This window comes from Tasmannia lanceolata, unplaced genomic scaffold, assembly GCF_043159265.1.
Source record: "Tasmannia lanceolata isolate RefF3 unplaced genomic scaffold, GAP_Taslan_0.1 ptg000019l, whole genome shotgun sequence".
Lineage (NCBI taxonomy): Eukaryota > Viridiplantae > Streptophyta > Magnoliopsida > Canellales > Winteraceae > Tasmannia > Tasmannia lanceolata.
In genome coordinates this window covers 5,942,554-5,964,850 of record NW_027518696.1, presented here as the reverse complement: position 1 = coordinate 5,964,850, position 22,297 = coordinate 5,942,554, and the positions used below count along the sequence as shown (strand labels likewise).

The following is a 22,297-nucleotide window of genomic DNA, read 5'->3' as shown; positions in this document are numbered from 1 at the left end:
AGAGACTGGTGGCATGTGTTCTCGATAAAGATTAACAAATTAATGAGAATGTGAGAAAAGGGGGGGTAAATGAAAGGAGTGGATTTATCATCTCCTGCCTTGACCCAATGCCAAACAGACATCCCTTTACTAAAAAAATGGACAAACAAGCTTTTCTAGACCCTAAACAAGACATGATCGATCAAAGGGCTAGGATCATCCAATCAATATAGGATCAAACAGCAGAGGCCAGAACTTGTGGTTCCGGAGTCAATCCGATATTGGCACACATGAGACCCAAAAAGACTGGCTGTTAGAAAAGAAGCCAACAGACAAAATCTTTGTAGCATTTCACAACATGATAAGCAGTTCAAAAACACCCATCGAATAATAATCAATTCACATTTTTGTTCAATGTCTCCAATACCATATCAGGGGGTCCTCATCATACAGAAATAACAGAAAATAAAGCTTGCAATGTATATAATTTTACCCATTTTTAAACAAATTTTATGCCCAATTTTAACTGGGAAAATGAGCGGCCATTCCACTTCCAAAGAAACTGAGCCTTTGCCGAATAGTTTTCCTGTTTTCTTCAGTGATTTGCATTTCGCCTGTAAACATATGATCTTTTATCCTTCACTCAGATTAGTGCAGTCCTAATCATAACCAAATCAACCCTCACTTCTGCTACAGTGTGGAGGCATCAATGAGCAATGGAGAAAGCTACAACTCCAGTTTCTGAGTAATCTCCACACGGGAGTGCGAATGTATATATAATAATGAAAAATCTTAACTAGGACGGAAAATAATGAAGAATGAGAACATTACAAACAGAGAACCACCAAAAAACAAAACTAGGAGGGAATCTTTTTTCGGCTGAGTATCTCCTGTTCCTTAAGACGGTGCTGAAACCTTGCGAGGCGAGCCTGAAGGCTAACCAAACCAGCTGCCTTACGTGAGAGCACAAAACTCAGCTGGGTCACATAGTTGTCGATAAGGCTCCCTGGTCGGTCCACCTCTGCCAAAAGCTTCATTTCCTGTTACAATACAATTGGCACAAATATAAGAGCCATTGGAAATATGAATAAAAATTTAAGAAACTCAACAATGGCTAAGAACACACTTCCTAATCTTGGTGCCTCAACAAGGCTAGCTTAGTCGCATACATTAATTAAGAAACTCTACAAAGCTACCTTCATCACATGCATTAATTAAGAACTGATTATCTGAAAAGGAAATCACGAGAAGCATTCAAGCCTTAACAAACATATTATATTAGTAGAAAAAAGTAAAACTTTCAGCAAGCAATGGGATGAAATAAACTCAAGCAGAATCAATAATAGATGTTTCAGGTCTCAAAAGTGATATAAGCATTGGTAATCAAGTGACACAATAGTATTAAACCAAATCACTAAAAGAAAGATAGCATGCCACTTACTTCGCGCACAATCTCCATTGTATCTTCAATTTCTTTTCTATGAGCTGAAATTAAAGCCTCTTCTTCCTAGACATGCAAAGATGGGATAGAGTTCCAAACTCAAAGATGTCATTTCGTGCACAAAAATGGATATGGTAACTGGATGCAAGATATCGTCCCATCAAAAATAAAAAAATCTCAGAGTGATTATAGCCTAATCAAACCTACCTCAAGTATCGCATTGATATCTCTGTCATGAAATGTAGGTTCATGTTCTTGCTGTCTTAAAGGAACAATGTTTAAATTAGAATCATGCATATGCTGCGGCCTGTAGCTGGTGGTTGGCAAGTCGGACCCACCATCTCTTTTCGACCAGTTGCTTTGTTTTTCGGCTTTTTCTTCTTTATAAACTTTTCTACGAGGAGGGGACACCTTTTGAACTTTCTCATCTTCTAATGTATCAAACGAGCTTTGTACAGAAGAATATACTTTGTTACTTATTGAACCAGCAAAACTATTTTTTATATCAATCCGCTCCCTGTCGAGAGAACTAGATGCCAACCCACTTTCCTCCCTTCCATTAAAGGGGTAATTTGCTGGCAAGTTGGAAGAGCTTCTATCAGAATCACTAGTATAATTATGAGTTTCTACAACCTTCCTACCCATGTCAGCCACTTTCATTTCTTGATTTTGGTCATAAAGATCCTCTGACAAAGATTCCTTGCCAGGAAGAACTGGGATTTGATCCTTTTTAGTGGTACTATTCTTTGAGAGGCTTTTGACCCTGTCCACATCAACAGATCTCATTTATTAAAACATAAATTTTATTGTCATTGCAATGATATTCAAATTATTTTACATTCACAATAAATGCCATCATACCTATCAGCATATCTCAAAGTATTAAGTGTATGTTCACAAGAGCCAGCATTTGGAGAAATGCAAGATATCATAATAGTCCTTGAGTTGCCAACAAAAGAGTCACGAAGCACCTCTGTGAGTTTGCTTCCGCGAAATGGGATATGAATCTGATCATTGTCAAGAGCGCGAATACACTCCTTTAGCGCCAAAAGACTCTTGTTGATCTCTGCTCCCTCAATTCTGCAATAAGAAAGCAAAATGATATAATTTAACCACCAAAAAGCCTCACTCCAAGCACAATATATAACTCCATTGTCCTTACAAGCATGCTTATTAATTCCAACACAAAAAATAACAGTTGACACAACAGTCTACAGAATATCCAACATTTTCACAAGTATGCAACTACCAAATACTCTAAAAAACTAGAACACACGCATCTCAGCAGTAACAGTTGACAGAACAGTCTGCGGAATATCCAACATTTTCACAAAGTACACAAATAGCAAATACACTGAGGAACTTGAACATATATATCTCAACACAAAGGGCACATTTGGTTGCCAGGAATTTGTTTTCATGATAAATCGGCATCTCCCAAGTGGAGAAGAAGCTGAAATCCCTAAATCAGGAAACCAAATCCTGGAAACTAGTGTTTCCGGTGATGAGTTGCTGCTAAAAATCCGGAAAAGGTCGTTCCGGTTTTGAGTAGAGTTTTCCTTTTCCGGATTTTTAGCAGCAACTCATCACCGGAAGCACTAGTTTCCGGGATTTGGTTTCCTGATTTTTAGGGATTCAGCTTCTTCTCCATTTGGTAGACACCGATTTATCATGAAAACAAATTCCTGGCAGCCAAACGTGCCCAAAATCATGCATAAAATACAGAAAAAAGGGAAATGCATACCGTGTCTGCCTGTCATTATCAGTAGTGTCAGCACCACGCTCACTACCAGCAAGATCAATAAAAGAAATCTTCCCAATAACCTTTGGAGCTTTGGATTCATTTCCATCATTGTACCTTTTGGATTCAACAACCTCATTGTGCTTCTTAATGACAAGTTGCAAAATAGCATGAGATCTTGAGGATTCCTCATTAGCACCGGTGGACCCCGTACTTCTTGCCGCATTCCCCTTCTCAATAAATTCTTTAACTATCTGTACATCGAAGACCTCAAATTCCTGCAACCCAACAATGCAAACTTGTTGCCGACCATCTTCCCTCATGCACAGTTTCCTGACAAAAGAAGATTAAAAAGCAGTTAGACAGTTCAATTGCTAACATGAACTTTGAGAAGCCATTTGAAGGCATTTAAAAAGTAAAAAAAAAAAAACTGCATAGCACAGAAAACATAGACAACAGGTGGAGGTTATCTATATCTATGCATAGAAATACATTTATAGGGAAATGATATGCACACTCCTTGTTACCAATCTCCTACACGCTCTAGTGGTTTGAGCCAAAAGGTGCTCTGTTGCCATGAGGTGTAGGGTTCAAGATATGCACACACCCTGTTTTGATAATCACACTTCACATGTTATTAAGCACTTTTCTGATTGGCTACTGAAAGCATTTTAGGAATTGTTAGTTCTTAAAACCAAATTAGAAAAGAGTAAAGATTGGAGTTCCATTATAAAAACAATAGAGTGTGAATAACAATTCCCTATATAACTACACATGGACACACGAGAGATAAATTTTATTGGGTAAAGAAAAGAACTACAACAAGTCACCATATCCAAAAACAGCAAAAGAACTGCAACAAGACCTACAGTATTACAGCATGAGTCAAAATTAAGGTTTGAAGTCACAACACTTTTTTTAGGTTAGTGCATGCATCCTAATACTTCAAATCAATGTTTCAAAAAAGGGATGCGGACCAAAACATGGCCAAAGCAAATCCTAGTCGACTCGATGTGGCACGGACGAGTACTGGCTGACACAGCTGAGTTCTCAGTTGATGAAATCATAACTCAGGTGAGTCAAATGAGTTCTGATTTGCTCGGTAGGGCAAAACACGGACTTTGACAAGAACTCGCACAAGGTAAAAGGCAGTCGATTCGAGCGAGTTGATGATTGACGTGGGGAGTTTTAAAACATTGCTTCAAATAGAAATTGAATAACTTGTTACAAGAGAAGAAAGTATCTTATAAAAATAGATCAAAGGTTATCACCAATATTTGACTAGTGGTGGACAGAGAGACATAATGACTACCACAGCCAACTCATGCATAAGTGTGATCAGGAGAATACTAAACAATATGCACAAAAGATGCAAAACGCATGCAGTAAAAGAGATAGAGAATAGTTTACAAGAAAGATAAAGATTAATAGGATCACAATCAGCATCAATGTTAAAGTTTGGATCAAACAACGATGATTAGTATCCATCCAAATCGTTCCATCCACAAATCAATTAGGTCATTGCTAAATATTCAGTATAAAATTACTTCTCATCCACTGAACGTGAGCAATTTTTTCTGAATGGCTGTTCAAAACTCCCTAATTGAATGTGTGCATAATGGATATATTTATCTGAATTCATTTTCTTCCTCACTGATGTGCAACTGCTTTTTTAAATGATACACAGATGGTTCCACGGGTAGCAGTGTAAAGTACAAAAAACATTTCTTCAGATTGTGCATGGCTACTATGTGAAGTCTTACTCTTAGGTAAGACTTCTCCCACAACTTCCTCAATCAGAGATGTTTCAATTAGAGGGAACTAAAATAAATTGGACAAGATTACTTAATCAGCAACATGATTCCTAGACAACAAAGGTTAACAGTGTGAACTTTGAAAAGAAAAGAGTAATGGGCATTGAAAAGAAAAGATTAAACAGATCAATTTGATTCCCCAATAGAAATTTTAATACCAAGGAGTGACAGATTGGAAGAATTATGCATGCATTCACTATAACTACTCAGTATGTTAAATTACTAAACAAAAGATATGTTTCATCTACTGTCAAACAAATTACAATACCAGATCACGGTCGAGCATCACACCCATCCTAGCATGTGTCTGCTCCAAACAACGCGACCCTCAGAATAGAAAAAATAACCTTTAAAGGGAAAAGGGAAGTTAAATAGAAATATTTGGAGGCAATGGCCATTATGTTCTCCAAGGCATAGCTCAATTGGCAAGAGGTAGACTGGAAACAAGAACAATTAAAGATTTTAGAGGTATAAATATGCTTGCAGGGAAAACTTATAATTGCATCAACCAAAGCATAAAAAAAGAGGGCAGAACTTAAAATGATTTTTACTCAAAAGATTACACCAATAATCAGTCAAAATCGTCAGACTTTATGTCAGAGAACAAGAAGCAACAGAGCCAAAGGCAGAGAGAACACAGACCTTCTATCACTGAGAAGATCATAGAGCTTGCCACCATATATCTCAAAATAACTGAGCCATAATTTAAATCTCTGGTTATGGTATGTCGGCTGACGCAATAACCTCACAATGTCCTCTGCGGCTCTGAGTGGCAATGGTTGCATGGTGAATGTCTTGCCACTACCTGAAACACCGGTATATCAATTATTTTCATTTCAAACAGCATAGTTTCAAGAAAAAACACCCATCCAACATGAATAGAAAATAACATCCCAAGGAAACAAAGATACAAACCATAAATAAATATTAAAAAAACGTAGAGAACTAGACCCTCCAGTTTTCATAAGTGGAAAGCATACTAAGTTTAACTAATGACAGGAAAAGTTTACCTTCCTAGCAAATTAAGGAGGTCATTCTTAAGCTAAACCTTAAGCACTTTTACCAACATTAGAATGTGAGACAACGTAGTAATCGTAGAATATCTTCAAGTATTGTGAAGGATAGCTGCAAAAGCTCTGAAAATTAAGCAATTGGAAACTAATTGGTGTTCAGCTTTTGATTCAATGGCTTCATTTTAAAGGGGATAAAACAATTGAAAGAGCTAGATTATGCACATACTTTGATATTTTTAATTTTGCAAAAACTATGATGACTGCAAAACCCATAGTACTTGGTAGCAATTTCCACCACTTTCCAGCTACATAAAAATTGAGAGCTGTTATATGGTAAGTGAGATGTTTTTGCTTTGAAATATGTTAATGGAATAGTATAGATGGCCCACATTGTCATGCTAGGTTCCATCATGGATGGGCCATTCCCCGAAAAATCTCTCCAACCAGACTATCCTGATCCTTTCATTTCTGGAGACTGCTATCTTTTTATTTTCTAACCGTCCATTTAAAAGGCACAAGTTGGAAGATCAGGAAGGACTATTTGTGGGATTTTTGGGTCATGGCCCATCGATAGCTGGGTCGATCAGGTAAACGGTTTGGATCAATGGACAAGTGACCCCTCTTGTACTTTTGCCTGCTATTAACGAGAACTACCATACAACAGCTCAATAGTTGAATATAAAATCAAGTACAAGAATTCAGAATATGCCTATTAAAAAGAACTGTAATATGTAAAGGGAAACGGAAATTTAGACGTTCAGTAAATCAGTGATTGATATTGGCATACAATATAGCAAGGAGACTTAAATCACTACATACCTGTTTGACCATATGCGAAACATGTTGCTTTCGTTCGCTGAAAAATGGTTGGAATAATTGGCTCTACAGTAACACGATAAACCTGCTCAAATAAAGGTATCGAGAAGGAATCAAAACTTAAGTATCAAACATTATCAAGCGCAGTAAGATTTTAGAACATACTATCAACTGTAGTCCAACAAACACATCTAAGTGAATAGAATGGCTAACACAGTCTTATTCAAAAAAAAAAAAATGGCTAACACAGAGAAGTCAACTAGAAATTCACCATACAAGGTGTGTGCATAGACAGACATCTAAACAAAGCAAAGCATAACTGAACCAAGAAATATAAGTACATTAAAACAGTCAGCCAAAGAAGATGTAAATTACCATGAAAAAATAACTGTTACCTCGTCATTCTTAACATGCTCATTCAGAACAGCATCGAAATAAAATTCATGCTTCTCCACATATGCAGTCAAGTCCACCTTCCACATCAACAATAGCAATCAGCTCCCCAAATCAAGTATAACAAGGCAAATGAAAGAGTACCATTAAAAAAAAACAAGGCAAATGACAGAGATATTTCCATATAATGTGCATTAATTCTATTTCTTATACATGACCATCCTATCGTTTGCAGGTAAATGATCAGCCCCGATCAGAAATAAAAATCCAAATGGGGCGGCCATGATATTGCCTATAAAGCGGGGAACCAGTTTGAATCAGTGAAGTCAACGCTGTTTACAGGCACAAATCTGTTTAGAGTTGATATTGATACAAGACAGATGTGTATTTTGAGAAGCTCGACATGTCAAGAACAAGAACATTGAATCTTACAATTTTTTTCTTATTGAGCCCAACTATGGGGACAATTATTGTCCAAATGAATGCAGACAAACTGGTCTTTGGTGACCATGACTGTCCAAATGAATGCAGACAAACTGGTCTTTGGTGACCATGACCACCAATTTCATGGGACACCACCAACACAAGGGGTCTAGGTCCCATGCTGACCGAAGATCATGTATGCTAGATCAAGGCCGGCAAAACAATCAATGATAAACTTTTTTGGGAAACCCTAAAAATAAAGCTTTCATTACCCAATTTCTCACATCCTAAGAAGGCCATTAGGATGTGAAGTTTTCATTACCTAACACATCCTAAGAAGGCCTAAAAATAGAACTTTCATTACCCAACAAATCTTGATGATATAAATCCATCCAAATGCAAATTTTGCCTTTTGATTGTGATGAATAGCATAAACCCACTTACATATAATACAGGTACACACAGTGTTAAATCGCAATCAAGTACCTAAAAATAGTAAAATACTAACAAATTCAGCTTGGCTCAATCAAGAATCAGATCAATTAAAAAGAGGCAGCTTTATGGAGACAAACCCAATTGAAAAGTTTGTCAAAGTTTTCTCTGCTTGTTCAAGCTTCTAGAATTCAAGTAAAACTCAAAAAACGCAATAGAGTGATCAACAAAGGTTCAAGGCAACCCATAGACAATCTCTCCACAAGTCCAATAATTTTTCAACTGAGTATGCCAATGACCACAAATACAGATAGAGGTTACTCACTCATCCAATGAACGTTAAAGGAACTCCATCTTGGAGGAACAGAATATGCAGATTCATTAAAGAAAGGCAACCACCTCAGCAACAATTGAATCAGTAATGTCAGTAGGGGCTTAGAAGGCCATCATTAACCCACCAACGTTATCTTGTAGAATACCCTCGACCTCCCTAACTCAAAACATAGACACCAAAACCTTAACCCACAATTCCCAAATCACAACCCTTTCAACTTACCATACTCCAATCCCAGAACTACATGTTTTCCCAATTTCAAGCAAATCTAAAACCCTAACCCCTGAATCCATTCCCACACATACCACAGATCCTTAATCAGTAGCATACCATGCTTCGTTATCATTCAAAAAGAACATATCATGCCTCCTAAAAATCAACAATCACTCACTTTCAAACTACCAGTCCATAACTTCCCACTCAAAATGTATAGGTTCCTTCTCAGCCTTGTCTCTTGTTAATAACCCAATATCTGATTCTCCCTTTCCACGGATGATTAAATTTGCTTCTCTTGGATCTTCTTACCTGGGAAAAAAAACCAGCAGTTTTTTGGTGTGCTTCAACAATTTCACCAAACTTTCTTGAAGTAATTCAAAATGGAGACCTAACAGTTCCGCAGCTAAGTCACAAATATTGTTCTCGAGAATTTCTCGGAAAGGGAAAATCTCTGGATATATTAAAATTTAATTATGTTTTTGGGTTTATATTGGGAAAACAATAAATATAAAACTATTTAAATATATATATATATATATATATAATATATATATATATATATATAATTTAAGAAAAAATAAAAAATGAAGAATATCGTAAAAGTATTGCGATATTATAGTGGTAAATGATTAAATATGAAAATAAAAAATGATTAAATATGAAAATATTTCTATAGCTTTTAAAGTCGGGATTATTTCAAGATTTTCTCGTTTTATCAAAAAGTCAAAATATTTTTGAAAATGTCTGGAGATATTTGTGACATAGTTCCACAGTAATAGGTGTAGATAGTAGTTTTAAAAGAATCTCAAGGTTATCTTAACAGAAATGGGATTTTACAAAACTTGGTGCGGTGTGGTAAATGATTAAATATGAAAATAAAAAATGATTAAATATGAAAATATTTCTATAGCTTTTAAAGTCTTGGGATTATTTCAAGATTTTTTCGTTTTATCAAAAAGTCGCAATATTTTTGAAAATGTCGGAGATATTTGTGACATAGTTCCACAGTAATAGGTGTGTGTAGATAGTAGTTTAAAAGAATCTCAAGGTTATCTTAACAGAAATGGGATTTTACAAAACTTCATGCGGTCTAACAGCCATACGAAAAAGCGGATGGCTAACAGAAAGCAGTATCATATGGCAATCAGGCCATAACAATACTATCCAAGATGTTTCTAAACTCTTTTGTATAGCTTCCAATTAGGTTCCTCAAGAAGCATCTAACTCTTTATATCAAAAAAGGTTTTGATCAATGTCCAATTATTCAAGTCTTCCTCCAATTGGTTTTATTCACATCATAGATATTGACTTGTGCCATCAAATGAGGCAATACGCCAAATCATAAATAGATTTTTCTCAGGCATACAAAGGCAGGCACAAAGGATATCCTTGACGTGATACTTACAGAAAAATTCACATCATGTTGTTGAGGAAAACAGCTAGGGAAAACCGATCCAATCGTGCACAAATAACTGGAAAGTAAAAGTAGAAGCAACCTACAAGATGAACACTGAGATTTTACGTGGTTCAGCCAATATGCCTACATCCACGGGCAAGAACACGATCTTCCACAATGAGAAAACAAAATAAAAGGATAACAACAGGATTAACCCATGAACTCGTAAACAACAACCCTTTCCTTGTCTTCTCAACAAAGACTGTACACAAGAGAGTAACCTGGGAAAACCCTAGGAACCCGAGAAAAAACTCTCTCTCTCTCTCTCTCTCTCTCTCTCTCTCTCTCTCTCTCTCTCTCTCTCTCTCTCTCTCTCTCTCTCTCTCTCTCTCTCTCTCTCTCGTGTACAGTCTTTGTTGAGAAAACCCGAGGAACCCGAGAAAAAACTCAAGGAAACCGGGTCCCTAAAATCAAACGATCTCCAACAAAAAAAGTAAGAAGCTGCACTTAACTCTTTCTCTTGAATAATACAACATTACACATGTAAGATATTTACAAATAAGGTTGCATGTGTTTCACAGTACAACATTCTTAGCAGAACACTTGTAAGAACCATTCAAATTCTCTTTAAATAACATAATACAGCCGAGAGATGACCAAACCTTTAGCTTGGGCTCGTGAACGGTTAAGTAAGCATTATCATAGACGGTTACAATATCATCCTCTTTTCGAGCCATCTCCTTTTTGTTCAAAGGCCGCTTTCGCACCTAACATGCATACCAGAAGAGGACCAATCAGAGTTTCTCACATAACGCACAGTTCCATGCACAAGCAGTCAAAAGGTAGGTAAGGCAACAGAGGCATTATTTAGATTAGGCATCTATAAAAGCCACAATCAAGCTCAAATATAAATCCAGCAGGAAGCACTGACCTAAATAATAAATACTAAAATAAAGATGGCATAAACGTTGGCACACAAATAAATCAAATTTTTTTTTTTGAATGGTACAAATAAATCAAAATTACTCAACAAAAGAGGAAATATCCACATCTCTTTCACATGCATTCTCAAATCCCAAGAGAAACAAAACCAACAACAACTAGCATCAAATGCAAGACACTTGAAAGGTATGACCCAGAAAAGAATAATAGCTGATTAATTCGACCAATGAACCAAGCATATGAAGCATAATGGCATAGCGTTCATGAAATATCATTGAACCTAGGATAGATTAGCAACTTAATGGCACAAAGATCCATCTTTTGAAGCTCAAAATATTTTCTGCGCCCATAAGGGGAAAAAATCCTTTAAAGTTGTTAGTAAAGAAAGACATACCACAACTTTTATCTTAGCCAGGTTGCCCTCCTTCGCATTATTCTCTTTCTCATTATTTGATGTTCTGATTGAGGTATCAGTTTGCCCTCTTTGTTGCCGGCTAGCCATTGCATTGGAGTCATTATCATAACCCCTAGTAACAGGAGGCATGAAAGGAGAAGGCTCAAAGGGTTCTGACATAACATGCTGCCAAGAGAATAAGGAGATGACATTGTCAACAAAAATTCAAGAAGAAACAATTTATGGTTAACATCATTATCTCAATACTAAATATTAATTCTAAAATTATGTACACATAGACAAAGATTCCTTTCCCACTGTATCCTTTCTGAAATAAAGGGTTTTGATGAGGAAAAGGGAAAAAAACTAACGTTTAGAACAATGCAAATTCTTCTTACAAATTTTCTCTCTTTTAGAGCCCTAGCATCCTGCTTTAGTTTCCCACATTGCTTCTTGCATTCACTTCCCCCACTCGCGCAACTATGGATTGGGTTGATGTTTTGCAAGAGATGCCCAGAGTACCACAAACCAAGAGATATATGGGATTTCCTACTAAGTGATGGTTGAAAGTTGAACTAAACATTTAGGCATCAACAAAATGGTGATAAGGACAGAGTGATAGTGTTTGGTCATTGGTGCAGGATCTAGAGAGACTCTTACCAACGAATATAGATCAATAAATCAAGCATATGCAAGTCCTACAAGAGATGCTCTAGATTGGCACAAACCTACTCTCTAGATTGCATTCATCGGGCTGAAGAAATTGAAATTGCTAATGAAGTATGGCCATTGTGATCCATAGCTGGGTAAAAAAGACCATCTAAATGTTGCAATCCCTAGATGATTTTTGATTTCTGATATCAATCAAGAAACCCATACCAGTGAGAACCTATGGGCAAACAAGGGTGTCTTATGTTCAAAGTTGATGCTGTGGCATTAAATGCCATATATCTCAATTATTTATCCCCGTTGTTTGATTTTGGGGTTTATAATGCAACATTTTTGCTATTCATGGTGAAAGTTCTAATTTCCCTATTAAAAGAAAAGGAGTTTTATGGAGGACAAAAAGAAATGAAAGAAAAATACAAGTGTCAAACCATACGTTCCATCTATTACAATCCAATAAGGAAAAGACAAGACACCTGTTCAAAAAAAATAAGGAAAAGATAAGACGAGTTGAATTGGATTTTGCGAGAGTAATTTTGAGAATTGTATGTTCATATATAGCCTTGCTTCAGGTCATGTCTATCTTTTGGCATGCATTGTCAACAACAAAGATTGGGAACAGGCATAACCTTTCTTGAGCTCCAACTTCTAGGATAGCTCAAAATGAAAGACCTTGGAGAGCATGCAATATTTCCTAGGATTCGAGGCTTCATAAGTTTTGATGCATATCAGTCAGTCAAAGCATAGAAGGGAGTAGGTGTTCTAGGCCAGAGTAATAGAGAAAAAAGATGCCAAATATTACCTGAGAACTCAATGTCAAATGTACTTCACCAGGGAGAGCTCTACAACATCCTAAAACCTACCACCAATTAGTTGAGGGACTATAACTCATGGTATTTTGATCAAACATTGCTACTAAACTATATCAAACAACAAGTTATATTAAAAGAACAGTGATTAGCAGACCGACTCAATTCACTGATTTTATGCAGTTTTCTATTGACTTCCAATTTTGACAAATGGCTAAAACAGGTAACCTGACGTACTTACTGTGTCTAAGAAGGCAGTTTATTTTCCAACATTGAATTTGATGATTGGAAAAGGAAAAAGAAAATTGATCACTTGTTATTGCGAAGGCAAATGTTTAGATTGCGAAGAATAGTACCTCCGAAAGAAGCTCTGTGTCGTCCATAGCATGAAGATCCAAAAGCCCAGCTCCAAATTCCCCTCGCAGTTCAGGTGGATAAAACCCATCAACTACAGAAGCTGCTCCTGAACTTTGGGCAGTTGGTGTGTATGGTTCATAGCCAGACTCACCATTCAAATTCAAGCTCCTCAATAACTTAAACAATTTCTGCTTTTCCTCAGTAGATTGAGCCCCATAACCCTGCCAATAACACCATAAGCTCCTATTTCATTATTGCATCTGCTGATAAATACAATGCAAGCAACCATATTGCAAATACCCACACATACACATACACATATACTGTTTGTGTGTGTGTGTGTGGTGGTGGTTGGGGGGGAGGGGGAGAAAATATATGGGGCAGAGTTATTTTACTAGTTTACCACTTACAACTACAAGTTGGCAACTTCCATATTGTACGCTCATTAGCTGTACGTGTGACACATGTTTGCTCAGTCTTGGACCCAGCAATGGATAAAGTACACAATGAATAGCTTAAGTTCAAAATTCTTGGAGGATGACACTAGGCTTCATTTGATGACTTGCAAATGCAAGGTTGAAATGTATCAGGCCAATGGCTCAAATCCAAATCCATTGTCTGGGTTAGTATCATCCAACTAGCAAGAGTTTTGGATCATGAGCCATCCATGGTCTGCTTTGTCCACTGATGAGTCCAGGATGAGCAAACATGTCCCACGTAGTTGGATGAAAAACTCACACAGGAACTAGTAGAGAACTCACTCTCTCTCTCTCTCTCTCTCTCTCTCTCTCTCTCTATATATATATATATATATATATATAGAGAGAGAGAGAGAGAGAGGAAACTGTTGGTGCGCTTAAGCTCACCAACCTTATGGTGCGCTTAAGCGCCCAATCACATGGGTCCCACATTTTCTGTGGTGATCCAAACCATTCATTTGCAAGGTCCTATCGTAGATAGGGGGTGTACCAAAAATCAGCTCCATAGGATCATCCTAACCCCTCCATTTGTGGAGGACAAAACTGGGCAGATTTGTGGATGGGTTAGGATGATTCTATGGAGCTGATTTTTGGTACACCCCCTATCTACGATAGGACCTTGCAAATGAATGGTTTGGATCACCACAGAAAATGTGGGACCCATGTGATTGGGCGCTTAAGCGCACCATAAGGTTGGTGAGCTTAAGCGCACCAACAGTTTCCTCATATATATATATATATATATATATATATATATATATATATATATATAGAGGAATAAGATTGTGCGCTCGACCGCACTAAGCTTAGGTGCAGTCGAGGGCCCAAAACTCATGTGGGCCCACATTGTTAGGATGATCCAAAGCATTTATTTGCAAGGCCCTTACATGGATAGGGTGTGTACAAAAAATCAGCTCAATAGGATCATCCTAACCCATCCAAAAGTGGAGGGCAAAATGGACAGCATCGTTTGCCACAAATCTGCCCATTTTTGCCCTCCACTTTTGGAGCGGTTAGGATGATCCAATGGAGCTGATTTTTTGTACACACCCTATCTATGATGGGGCCTTGCAAATGAATGGTTTTGATCACCACAAAAAATGTGGGACCCATGTGTTTGGGCCCTCGACCGCATATAACCTTATATACGGTCGACCGCACACTCCTTGTCCTCATATATATATATATATATATATATATATATATATATATATATATATATATATATATATATATATTATATGTGTGTGTGTGTGTGTGTGTGTAAAACAGATGAAATTCAAACAGCTAAAACACCAATAACGGTATAGCAGCAAACATACATGCAAACACTCAACTCAACTAAGCCTTCATCCCAAACTAGTTGGGGTCGGCAAACATAAATGCAAACACTATAAACAAAAAATGCAACTCCACTTTCCAGGTTCATTTAAAAACCAGCATAACATTGAAATGGGTCTGCACTAGGGCGCGAACAAAGAAAACAATTGATCCAAAATAGAGAAGGATGGGCATTACAATACTAAGGCCCTGCTCGTTTAAGATTATGCCAACCGATTGTGAGTCAAAAACCAATCATTGGACTCAAATTTATTTGTAAATTTGAGTCCAATAATTGGATTTGGACTCACAATCAGTTGTCATAATCTTAAACAAACAGGGCCTAACCAATTGTGACAACCAATGGTGAGGGCCCCAACCGATTATTGGCAAAAAATTAAATACAAAGGTGGATGGGGCCCTCACCATTGGTAGTCACAATCTGAAACAAACAGGGCCTAAGGGTAGCAACACTGAGGATCAGATCATACAGAAAATACATGAGACTGCGATTAGAAAATGAATAAAAAGTACCCACACTCGTAAATCCGTAATTCGATCAAAACCACCATCCCATTCCCAATAGACACTAAAGAGAATAAGTAAGCAATCCAATAGTAGTAATTTCAAGATGTATGACATTGAAAAAAGACACCATAGGAGTGTTCTATTTCTATATACCTGCATGAGGAGATTGGGGAGGAGGCGATGGTCAATTCCAGGAGCGGCCAAGGGTGAGGCCAGATGCTGCAGCCCGGCGGACTGGAGCCATCGAGCCATGACCGCATCTCCGGCATCACTCGTGGGCCCCACATTGTGCAAGGGACCCCCTGCAGGATGGTCGTACAGAGCCGCAGATGCATTGTTCTGCTGCATCTGGCCACCCATGTGGCGCTGGGACCGGCGTTGGGGCGCCAATTTTCAGATATTACAGGAAACAGCTGTTAAAAAAACACAAAAAATGAAAACAAAATCTCAGATGTTGTTAAACAGACCAAAAGAAATGAGAAATTAAAACCCTAAATCCACTGAAAGCATTGTAATCGAACTACTCATACGAGAAATTAAAACCCTAAATCCAATCGAACTACTCAAACGGAGGTGAAAATTCAAAGATCTTGCAAAACATCAACGTCTCCCTCTGAAAATCTCAGATTCAAAGCCACCAAATCTGCCAAATGCAAGAGATGAGATTCAAATTCGGACCTGAATTCGATACAGAATTGAGAAAATCATAACAATTCGAAGCCATTTTAGGGCAGGAAAATCAAAGAACGGAAAAAAGAAAATAGAGAAAAATATTTTATTACAGATTCATACCGAAACGAAACGTTTCTCCTGCTCGATTTAAGCAAGTACCTTTCGAATCTTCGAGAATCTATAGTAGATCGGAGAGAAAATCGAGAACAAAAACCCTAATTTGGGGGAAAATAACAAAGCGAGGGTTTCGATCTCTCTCGTTCTCTCACTCCTTTTCCTACGCAATTTTTGCGATGATTATGGCAGAGAGCTTACAAGCGGGGAGTACGAGAGATATAAGATAATTTGTGGAGCACATATATCCATCACTATATGTATTTCTCTCGCGAAAAGACCATTATACCCCCATGCCTCTATCTAATAACAAAAGCCCCTTGTTAGTTCCTTTTTCCCGACAGCGAAAGGCTTCTCTAACAGGTGACAAGAAATAAGAAGAAAATGTCAAGATTACCCTTAAACCTAGTTGAGCCCATCGTTTCAAATTTCAGTTTCATAATGTGTTTCGATCCTCACCTAAATCAAAATTTCAGCCGAAATCGGATGAAACCGTTAAACATAATATTTTATATAGGGAAATGATTTCTACGCCCCAATGTTTTGATAAACATGAGCTCCACTTGTTTGTCATGTGGTATTTAAGGGCTTTAGTGCTTTTTTAGAACCGTAGTATTCCTCTGACTGCATGTTACATACTACACGACAAAAGTTGGAGCGCATGTTTATCAAAACATTGGAGCACGGAAATCATTTCCCTTTATAATACAAAATTTTAGCCGAAATTACCAAAATTTCAAGATTTTCAAAAAAAATAATAAAAATTGTAGCCATTACATTGAGAAGGACCGAGATAATCAAGTACAAAATAGAAAAAACATAAAGCAGATACCGAAATTTTAGGAAAATATTATTTCATTTAAAAAATCGAGATGAATTTCCTCAAATTTCGAACGAAATTTCTGCCGAAAACCTATAACGTTTCAAGTATTATTGCACATTTCGGTTTTGGGGCTGACTGAAATCCGAAATTTCTGATTTTGGTCGAAATTTAAAACCATCGTTGAGCCGTTGGTCCTTTTAAAAGTCGCTAGACCACCATACACTACTGTTGATCTTCTGAGCCACCATTGGTGGTTATTTTTGTCAAATAATATTTTGCGATGAGGGTTTAAACGTGGTTCTGTTAAAAAGAAGGGGCTGTTGTGTAATACCATTTGAATATTTAGCTTAAATGCGTTTGAAAATTGCAATTAACGCTTTTCTTTTTGTCTTAAAGCCATACACCGACGCAACGGATATATCCACGGCCTACTACTATTTTGGGACGGACATTTTGTCGTGTTTTCTGCCAAATTAAAGAAAATTAAAATAAGAAAGCAACGGCAGGATCTTATTTCGTAAATCGTAATCATCAATAATTTCCATCATTTCTTTCTATAATTACGTAAAGGGCAGTGATAAATCGACTCCCTGATGGATAAATCGACTCCCCATGTGTCTTTCTCTCTCTAACCTAGAGGAGAGAGAAAGACACATGGGAGTCGATTTATCAATTCGGGGAGTCGATTTTACGTAAATACCCTTTCAGAAATTTGAAAACATTTGATAGTTTTTCATTTCAAAATTTCCACGCTTCAGTAGGCCGCGACCTCATTTTAATACAATGATGTCTATCCCACTACTTCTTCATAGTGCCCCCAAACTTAGGCTGATCTGAACCGCTCATTTTATAGGCCTTGGTTTGGATTACAATGGCTTAACTTTTCTTAGAATAATCCGAAATTAGGCTTGTCGATCAAGGGCCCAGGATCATCGGATCAAGGTACATACTCAAACGCATTAGGCCACTTATTTTGAATCAATGAAACTAATCATGTATAAGAGGCAGAAGTGTTGCCCAATTAATGTCTTTAAGGAAGAACATAAAACTGAGTTTCTTTTTTAGATTTTTTCTCAATTGAGAGGGAAAAATTCTCCGACTTTTTAGGCAAACGTTTTAAACATGCTTAAAATGCGTTTCAAACGTTTTAAACACGTCTTTTTGGCCAACTTTTCAGTCTTGTGTTTCCGTTTTTTTCACAACGTTTTTTTTTATTTTTTTTATAAAACCAATGCCGGGTTAACTTTTCCCGTCCCCTAACTATGGTTCTAACTTCAACCGGTTTTTTGCCGAATCTCTTTGTGCTAACTATGGTTCTAACTTCAACCGCATTCTAAGGTTTCTTGTCTAGAGGGCCATGTGAACCCACCAAAGAAAAGGATGCTTTGGATGGATCTCCAAGGCCGCCCCCACCAAACTCCTTTGGTGTGACTTCTAGCCAATGATATCTTGTAGGTCACTTCTTTGAGAAATTTAAAAAAAAAGGGTTTGCTTTAGCCAAAAGCAAGTCAGTTGAGAGGCATCAAATAGTGGGTGAATTTGAATTAAAGAGCATCATGTCTTCACTGATGATTAGGTATAACATCTTATTTATGTTCACTCACCTTATAATCGAGGAGGAAAATCCTACTAATGATACTAAACTCATTTTCCTACACCATAACATGCCCATAATCAATAGTAAAATGATTTAAGGATGCCCAATGAGGGTGGTGTCCCACGGACTCTCCCTGCTTGTTTCACATGTGGGCCAGGCCAGTGCAGATATTAGGGGGTCGATTTATCACAGGCCAAATCATATTTGCACTACCTTGTTTTGATAATAGTACTCTTATCTTTAGTATAATTTTTTGGGATTTGCTAAGCTCCATCGCAAAAGGCTTTTCGCGGCTGGTCTGTTGCTCGTTAGACCAGCCACCTCGTGAATGGAAACAAAAGCTGTTGTCTTCATTAACGAGGTGGCTGGTCTGGTCTGATGTGCGACAGACTAGCCGCGAAAACCCTTTTGCAATGGACGCTAGCAATTCTCTAATTTTTTAATTAGCTGCTAATGCTTGTCAGACTTCCCTAAAACTATCAATAGCTAATTAGAAAAATGAATCGTAAAGTTAGGAGTGTCATTATCAAAACAAGAGCGTGCAGATATCATTCTAACTACAATTTTTAGATTGTAAGCTGGTAAAGTCAAGAGCACTCGTGCTATGCACGTGACAAGAAATGTTGCAATCCGGTTTGCAAACTTGCAAGCCAATCCGCATCCCCTGCTGAGTTGAGAAAAACCCTTAATTAAAAAGAGGACGAATGATAAACTGAAGCGTGCCCGTGCAAAAACCAACTACAAGGGCGCCCCCATTGTTCCTCCTCAACAAAGTGGGTACATAAAAAAAATGAAGTGGCACTGACAAATATAAAATTAACAGCAATAAATGCACTTTGTTGAGAAGGACCAATAGGGGAGCCCTCGTAGGAGGTGTTTTGCAAGGGTGCCCTTCAGTCTATCATTCCTCTTAAAAGAGATGCCATTGAGTAGATAGAGGAATGCTTCATTAGAATGTGATCCAGGATGTGATCTCATCCTTTTGATTGAGATAATATTTGGGAAATAGGGGATCCAAGGCCTACCATCTAGACGATTCCGATCAACCAAAGGTGAGACCCACTGCATCCTAGTTAGGGCAATCTCATGATATACTTAAGGATTCTCTTAGGCCCTGTTTGTTTTGGAATTTGATAATCGATTTTGACTCCAAAACTGATTATTGGACTTAAAAGTTTTGTCTGATTTTGAGTCCAACAATCAGTTTTGTACTCAAAATTCAAAAAAGGGGACCTTAGCAGATAAGGTGTATGAAAATCATGTTATCAGCATCTATAGTTCCAAAACCATTAAGGATTAAATTGGTGGAGCTGAGAACAAATGGGGTTTTGTATTAAATCCAGAATTAGTACAAATAATAGTCTAGTTATGTGATCATCATGCTTAATATTGTTGCTAATTTTATCATGTGTTGAACATAAATTGTAGATCAAATATTTTTCATCATGCTTAGTGTTTAAAATTGTTTCTTAATTGTTCTACCGTGCTCGCTTTGTTACTGCAAATGATCATTGGCAACTTTTTTATTCGTTTGCTTTAAAAAGGACTGGATGGCATGGCAGCCATTGTCTTTCCATGTGCACACACTACTTGATACTGGATTATGCATCAGGTGTCTTCGTCTCTTGTACTCTTAGAATATATGAGACAATAGTCCTCCTTTGAAAAAGAGTTGTCTGGGAGGTATATCAGAAGGGAATAGTTTTGAGTAGACTCGAGCCTGCTACTGATGGGAAATTTGTTGATTCCCATTGTCCGCAGTGGGACTGAGAGGAGATTGGACCTGACAGCGAAATTGGATAATTGCAAAGTGTTCAAACGAAAAAAAAAAGTAGGAATCAGATGGCGATAAAAAATGACAATAGGTATGTCGAAAATGAAAACCAATTAAATTAAAATTCTATTTTGCATAGGGTAGTGATATATCCGCCCTTTCGAGTACTTTGGACACCCGACAGTAGAGTATGTGGCAATCAGCCCCATTGAATCCTTCTGACATGAAGTACATCAGCCCCTCCGGAGTCATTGATACACTGCTGCCGGGTGTCCCAAGTAATCATAAGGCGCGGATAATATCACTTCCCTTTTGCATACTGTTAATGGCCTAATTTTGCATATTATTAAATTAAAATCCATGTAGATGAACCCAACTAGTGTCAGGATTAGATTTTACGTGCCTAATTAGTCGTAACACTAATAAACAAAAACAAAAGAGAGAAAAGAGAAATGATGGTTGATTCGAGGCAACTGGACCTCCTAATAGCTCGATTCGAGTGGAACCACAACTCTCCTAGAACAAAGTTTTCTTAGTTTTCCATTTTCATCAACATAAACTTCTTAAATACAAACATAAAGGTAGTGCCACATAAGTAACTACCCCATTAACCCACTTATAGAACACATAACAAGTAACCAACACCCACTAACAAGACACATCATCAACAACTAATCAGAGATGATAAACGCGCCCCTTTTCATCACTTGGGACACCCAGCTGCATTGTGCGTGGCAATCAAGTCACTTCATTCCTTCAAATGTGAAGTACATCAGCACGCTTTTAGTCAAAGATACGTTGTAGCTGGGTGTCCCAAGTAATGAGAAGAGGCACATTTATCATTTCTCTCAACTAACTCCCATTACCCTAAACCCATAAAGCTATAACACATTTTAGTTAATCCCATATACACTATAGTAACACATGCACATATCATTAGACTTAGTCAATTGGAGCCGGATAGACTCTTTCACCTCCTTCATGAAAATTTTCTAAAGGATTCATTAGCCGCCCCAACTAGTTTGGGACAAAGGCTTAGTTGAGCTGAGTTGAAGTAATGGCCTAGATCTGTGTTTTTTTACTGCCACGAGTGTAATAGAGGATTGCCCCAGAGAGAGAGAGAGAGAGAGAGAGAGAGAGAGAGGGAGATTCTCCATCTGCTTGTTTTCCTTTCCTTATGGTGCATCTATTAAAACATTGCAGTGCTGATAACATTTCCCTAATAAAATACCAATTATAATTAGGAGAGAGAGAGAGAGAGAGAGAGAGAGAGAGAGAGAGATTCTCCATCTGGTAATTTTCCTGTCCTCATGGTGCATCTATTAAAACATTGCAGTGTTGATAACATTTCCCTAGTAAAATGGGAACTGTTATCAGCACTGCTATATTTTGATGAGGCACTCCTCACTTTATTAAAAGTACGGTGTGGCCCGCACCATAGGATGATCCAAACCGTCCATTAGATGGGCCACAACCTAAATAGGTTGTGCCCCAAAAATCATTTTCATAGGTTGATCCTAAACCTCATATCTCAATGTTAGAGGGTTGATCCTAACCCTCTATAGATCTGAGGGTTAGGATCAACCTATGGAAAAAAAAATTTGGGCACAACCTATTTAGGCTGTGGCCCATCTAATGGACGGTTTGGATCATCCTATGGTGCGGGCCATACCGTACTTTGTATAAAGTGAGGAGTGCCCTCATCAAAATACTAGTGCTGATAACATTTCCCAATAAAATACCAATTATAGTTAGGAAGAGAGAGAGAGAGAGAGAGAGAGAGAGAGAGAGAGAGAGGTTGTATTTTGATCCCACGCTCGTCGG

General features: G+C 37.6%; 1 protein-coding gene across 4 annotated transcripts; it reads right to left on the bottom strand.

The window, feature by feature from the left end:
• Positions 1 to 341: 341 nt before the first annotated feature.
• LOC143853559 (kinesin-like protein KIN-13A) lies at positions 342 to 16,491 on the bottom strand. Of its 4 annotated transcripts, none has more exons than XM_077363373.1 (14): positions 16,286 to 16,491; positions 16,024 to 16,136; positions 15,647 to 15,906; positions 13,166 to 13,387; positions 11,335 to 11,520; positions 10,661 to 10,765; positions 7,200 to 7,277; positions 6,808 to 6,889; positions 5,618 to 5,780; positions 3,165 to 3,494; positions 2,282 to 2,500; positions 1,628 to 2,183; positions 1,421 to 1,486; positions 342 to 1,019 (listed from the first exon to the last, which is right to left on the bottom strand). In XM_077363373.1, exons 3-14 carry the CDS (start codon positions 15,851 to 15,853, stop codon positions 837 to 839), a joined length of 2,397 nt encoding a protein of 798 aa, XP_077219488.1. In that variant the 5' UTR covers positions 15,854 to 15,906; positions 16,024 to 16,136; positions 16,286 to 16,491; the 3' UTR covers positions 342 to 836. The 4 variants fall into 4 exon arrangements, with proteins under 4 accessions (XP_077219488.1, XP_077219489.1, XP_077219492.1 ...); XM_077363374.1 differs by having other exon boundaries at positions 16,325 to 16,482; XM_077363377.1 differs by lacking the exon at positions 16,024 to 16,136 and having other exon boundaries at positions 16,325 to 16,481.
• Positions 16,492 to 22,297: the final 5,806 nt, after the last annotated feature.

Coding starts and splice junctions, on each gene's coding strand:
- LOC143853559 (XM_077363373.1), bottom strand. CDS start 15,853: ATGGGTGGCCAGATGCAGCAGAACAATGCATCTGCGGCTCTGTACGAC. Junction 11,521..13,165: donor ACACAGAGCTTCTTTCGGAG/GTACTATTCTTC, acceptor TTCTCTTGGCAG/CATGTTATGTCAGAACCCTT. Junction 3,495..5,617: donor GATCTTCTCAGTGATAGAAG/GTCTGTGTTCTC, acceptor TTCTTTTGTCAG/GAAACTGTGCATGAGGGAAG.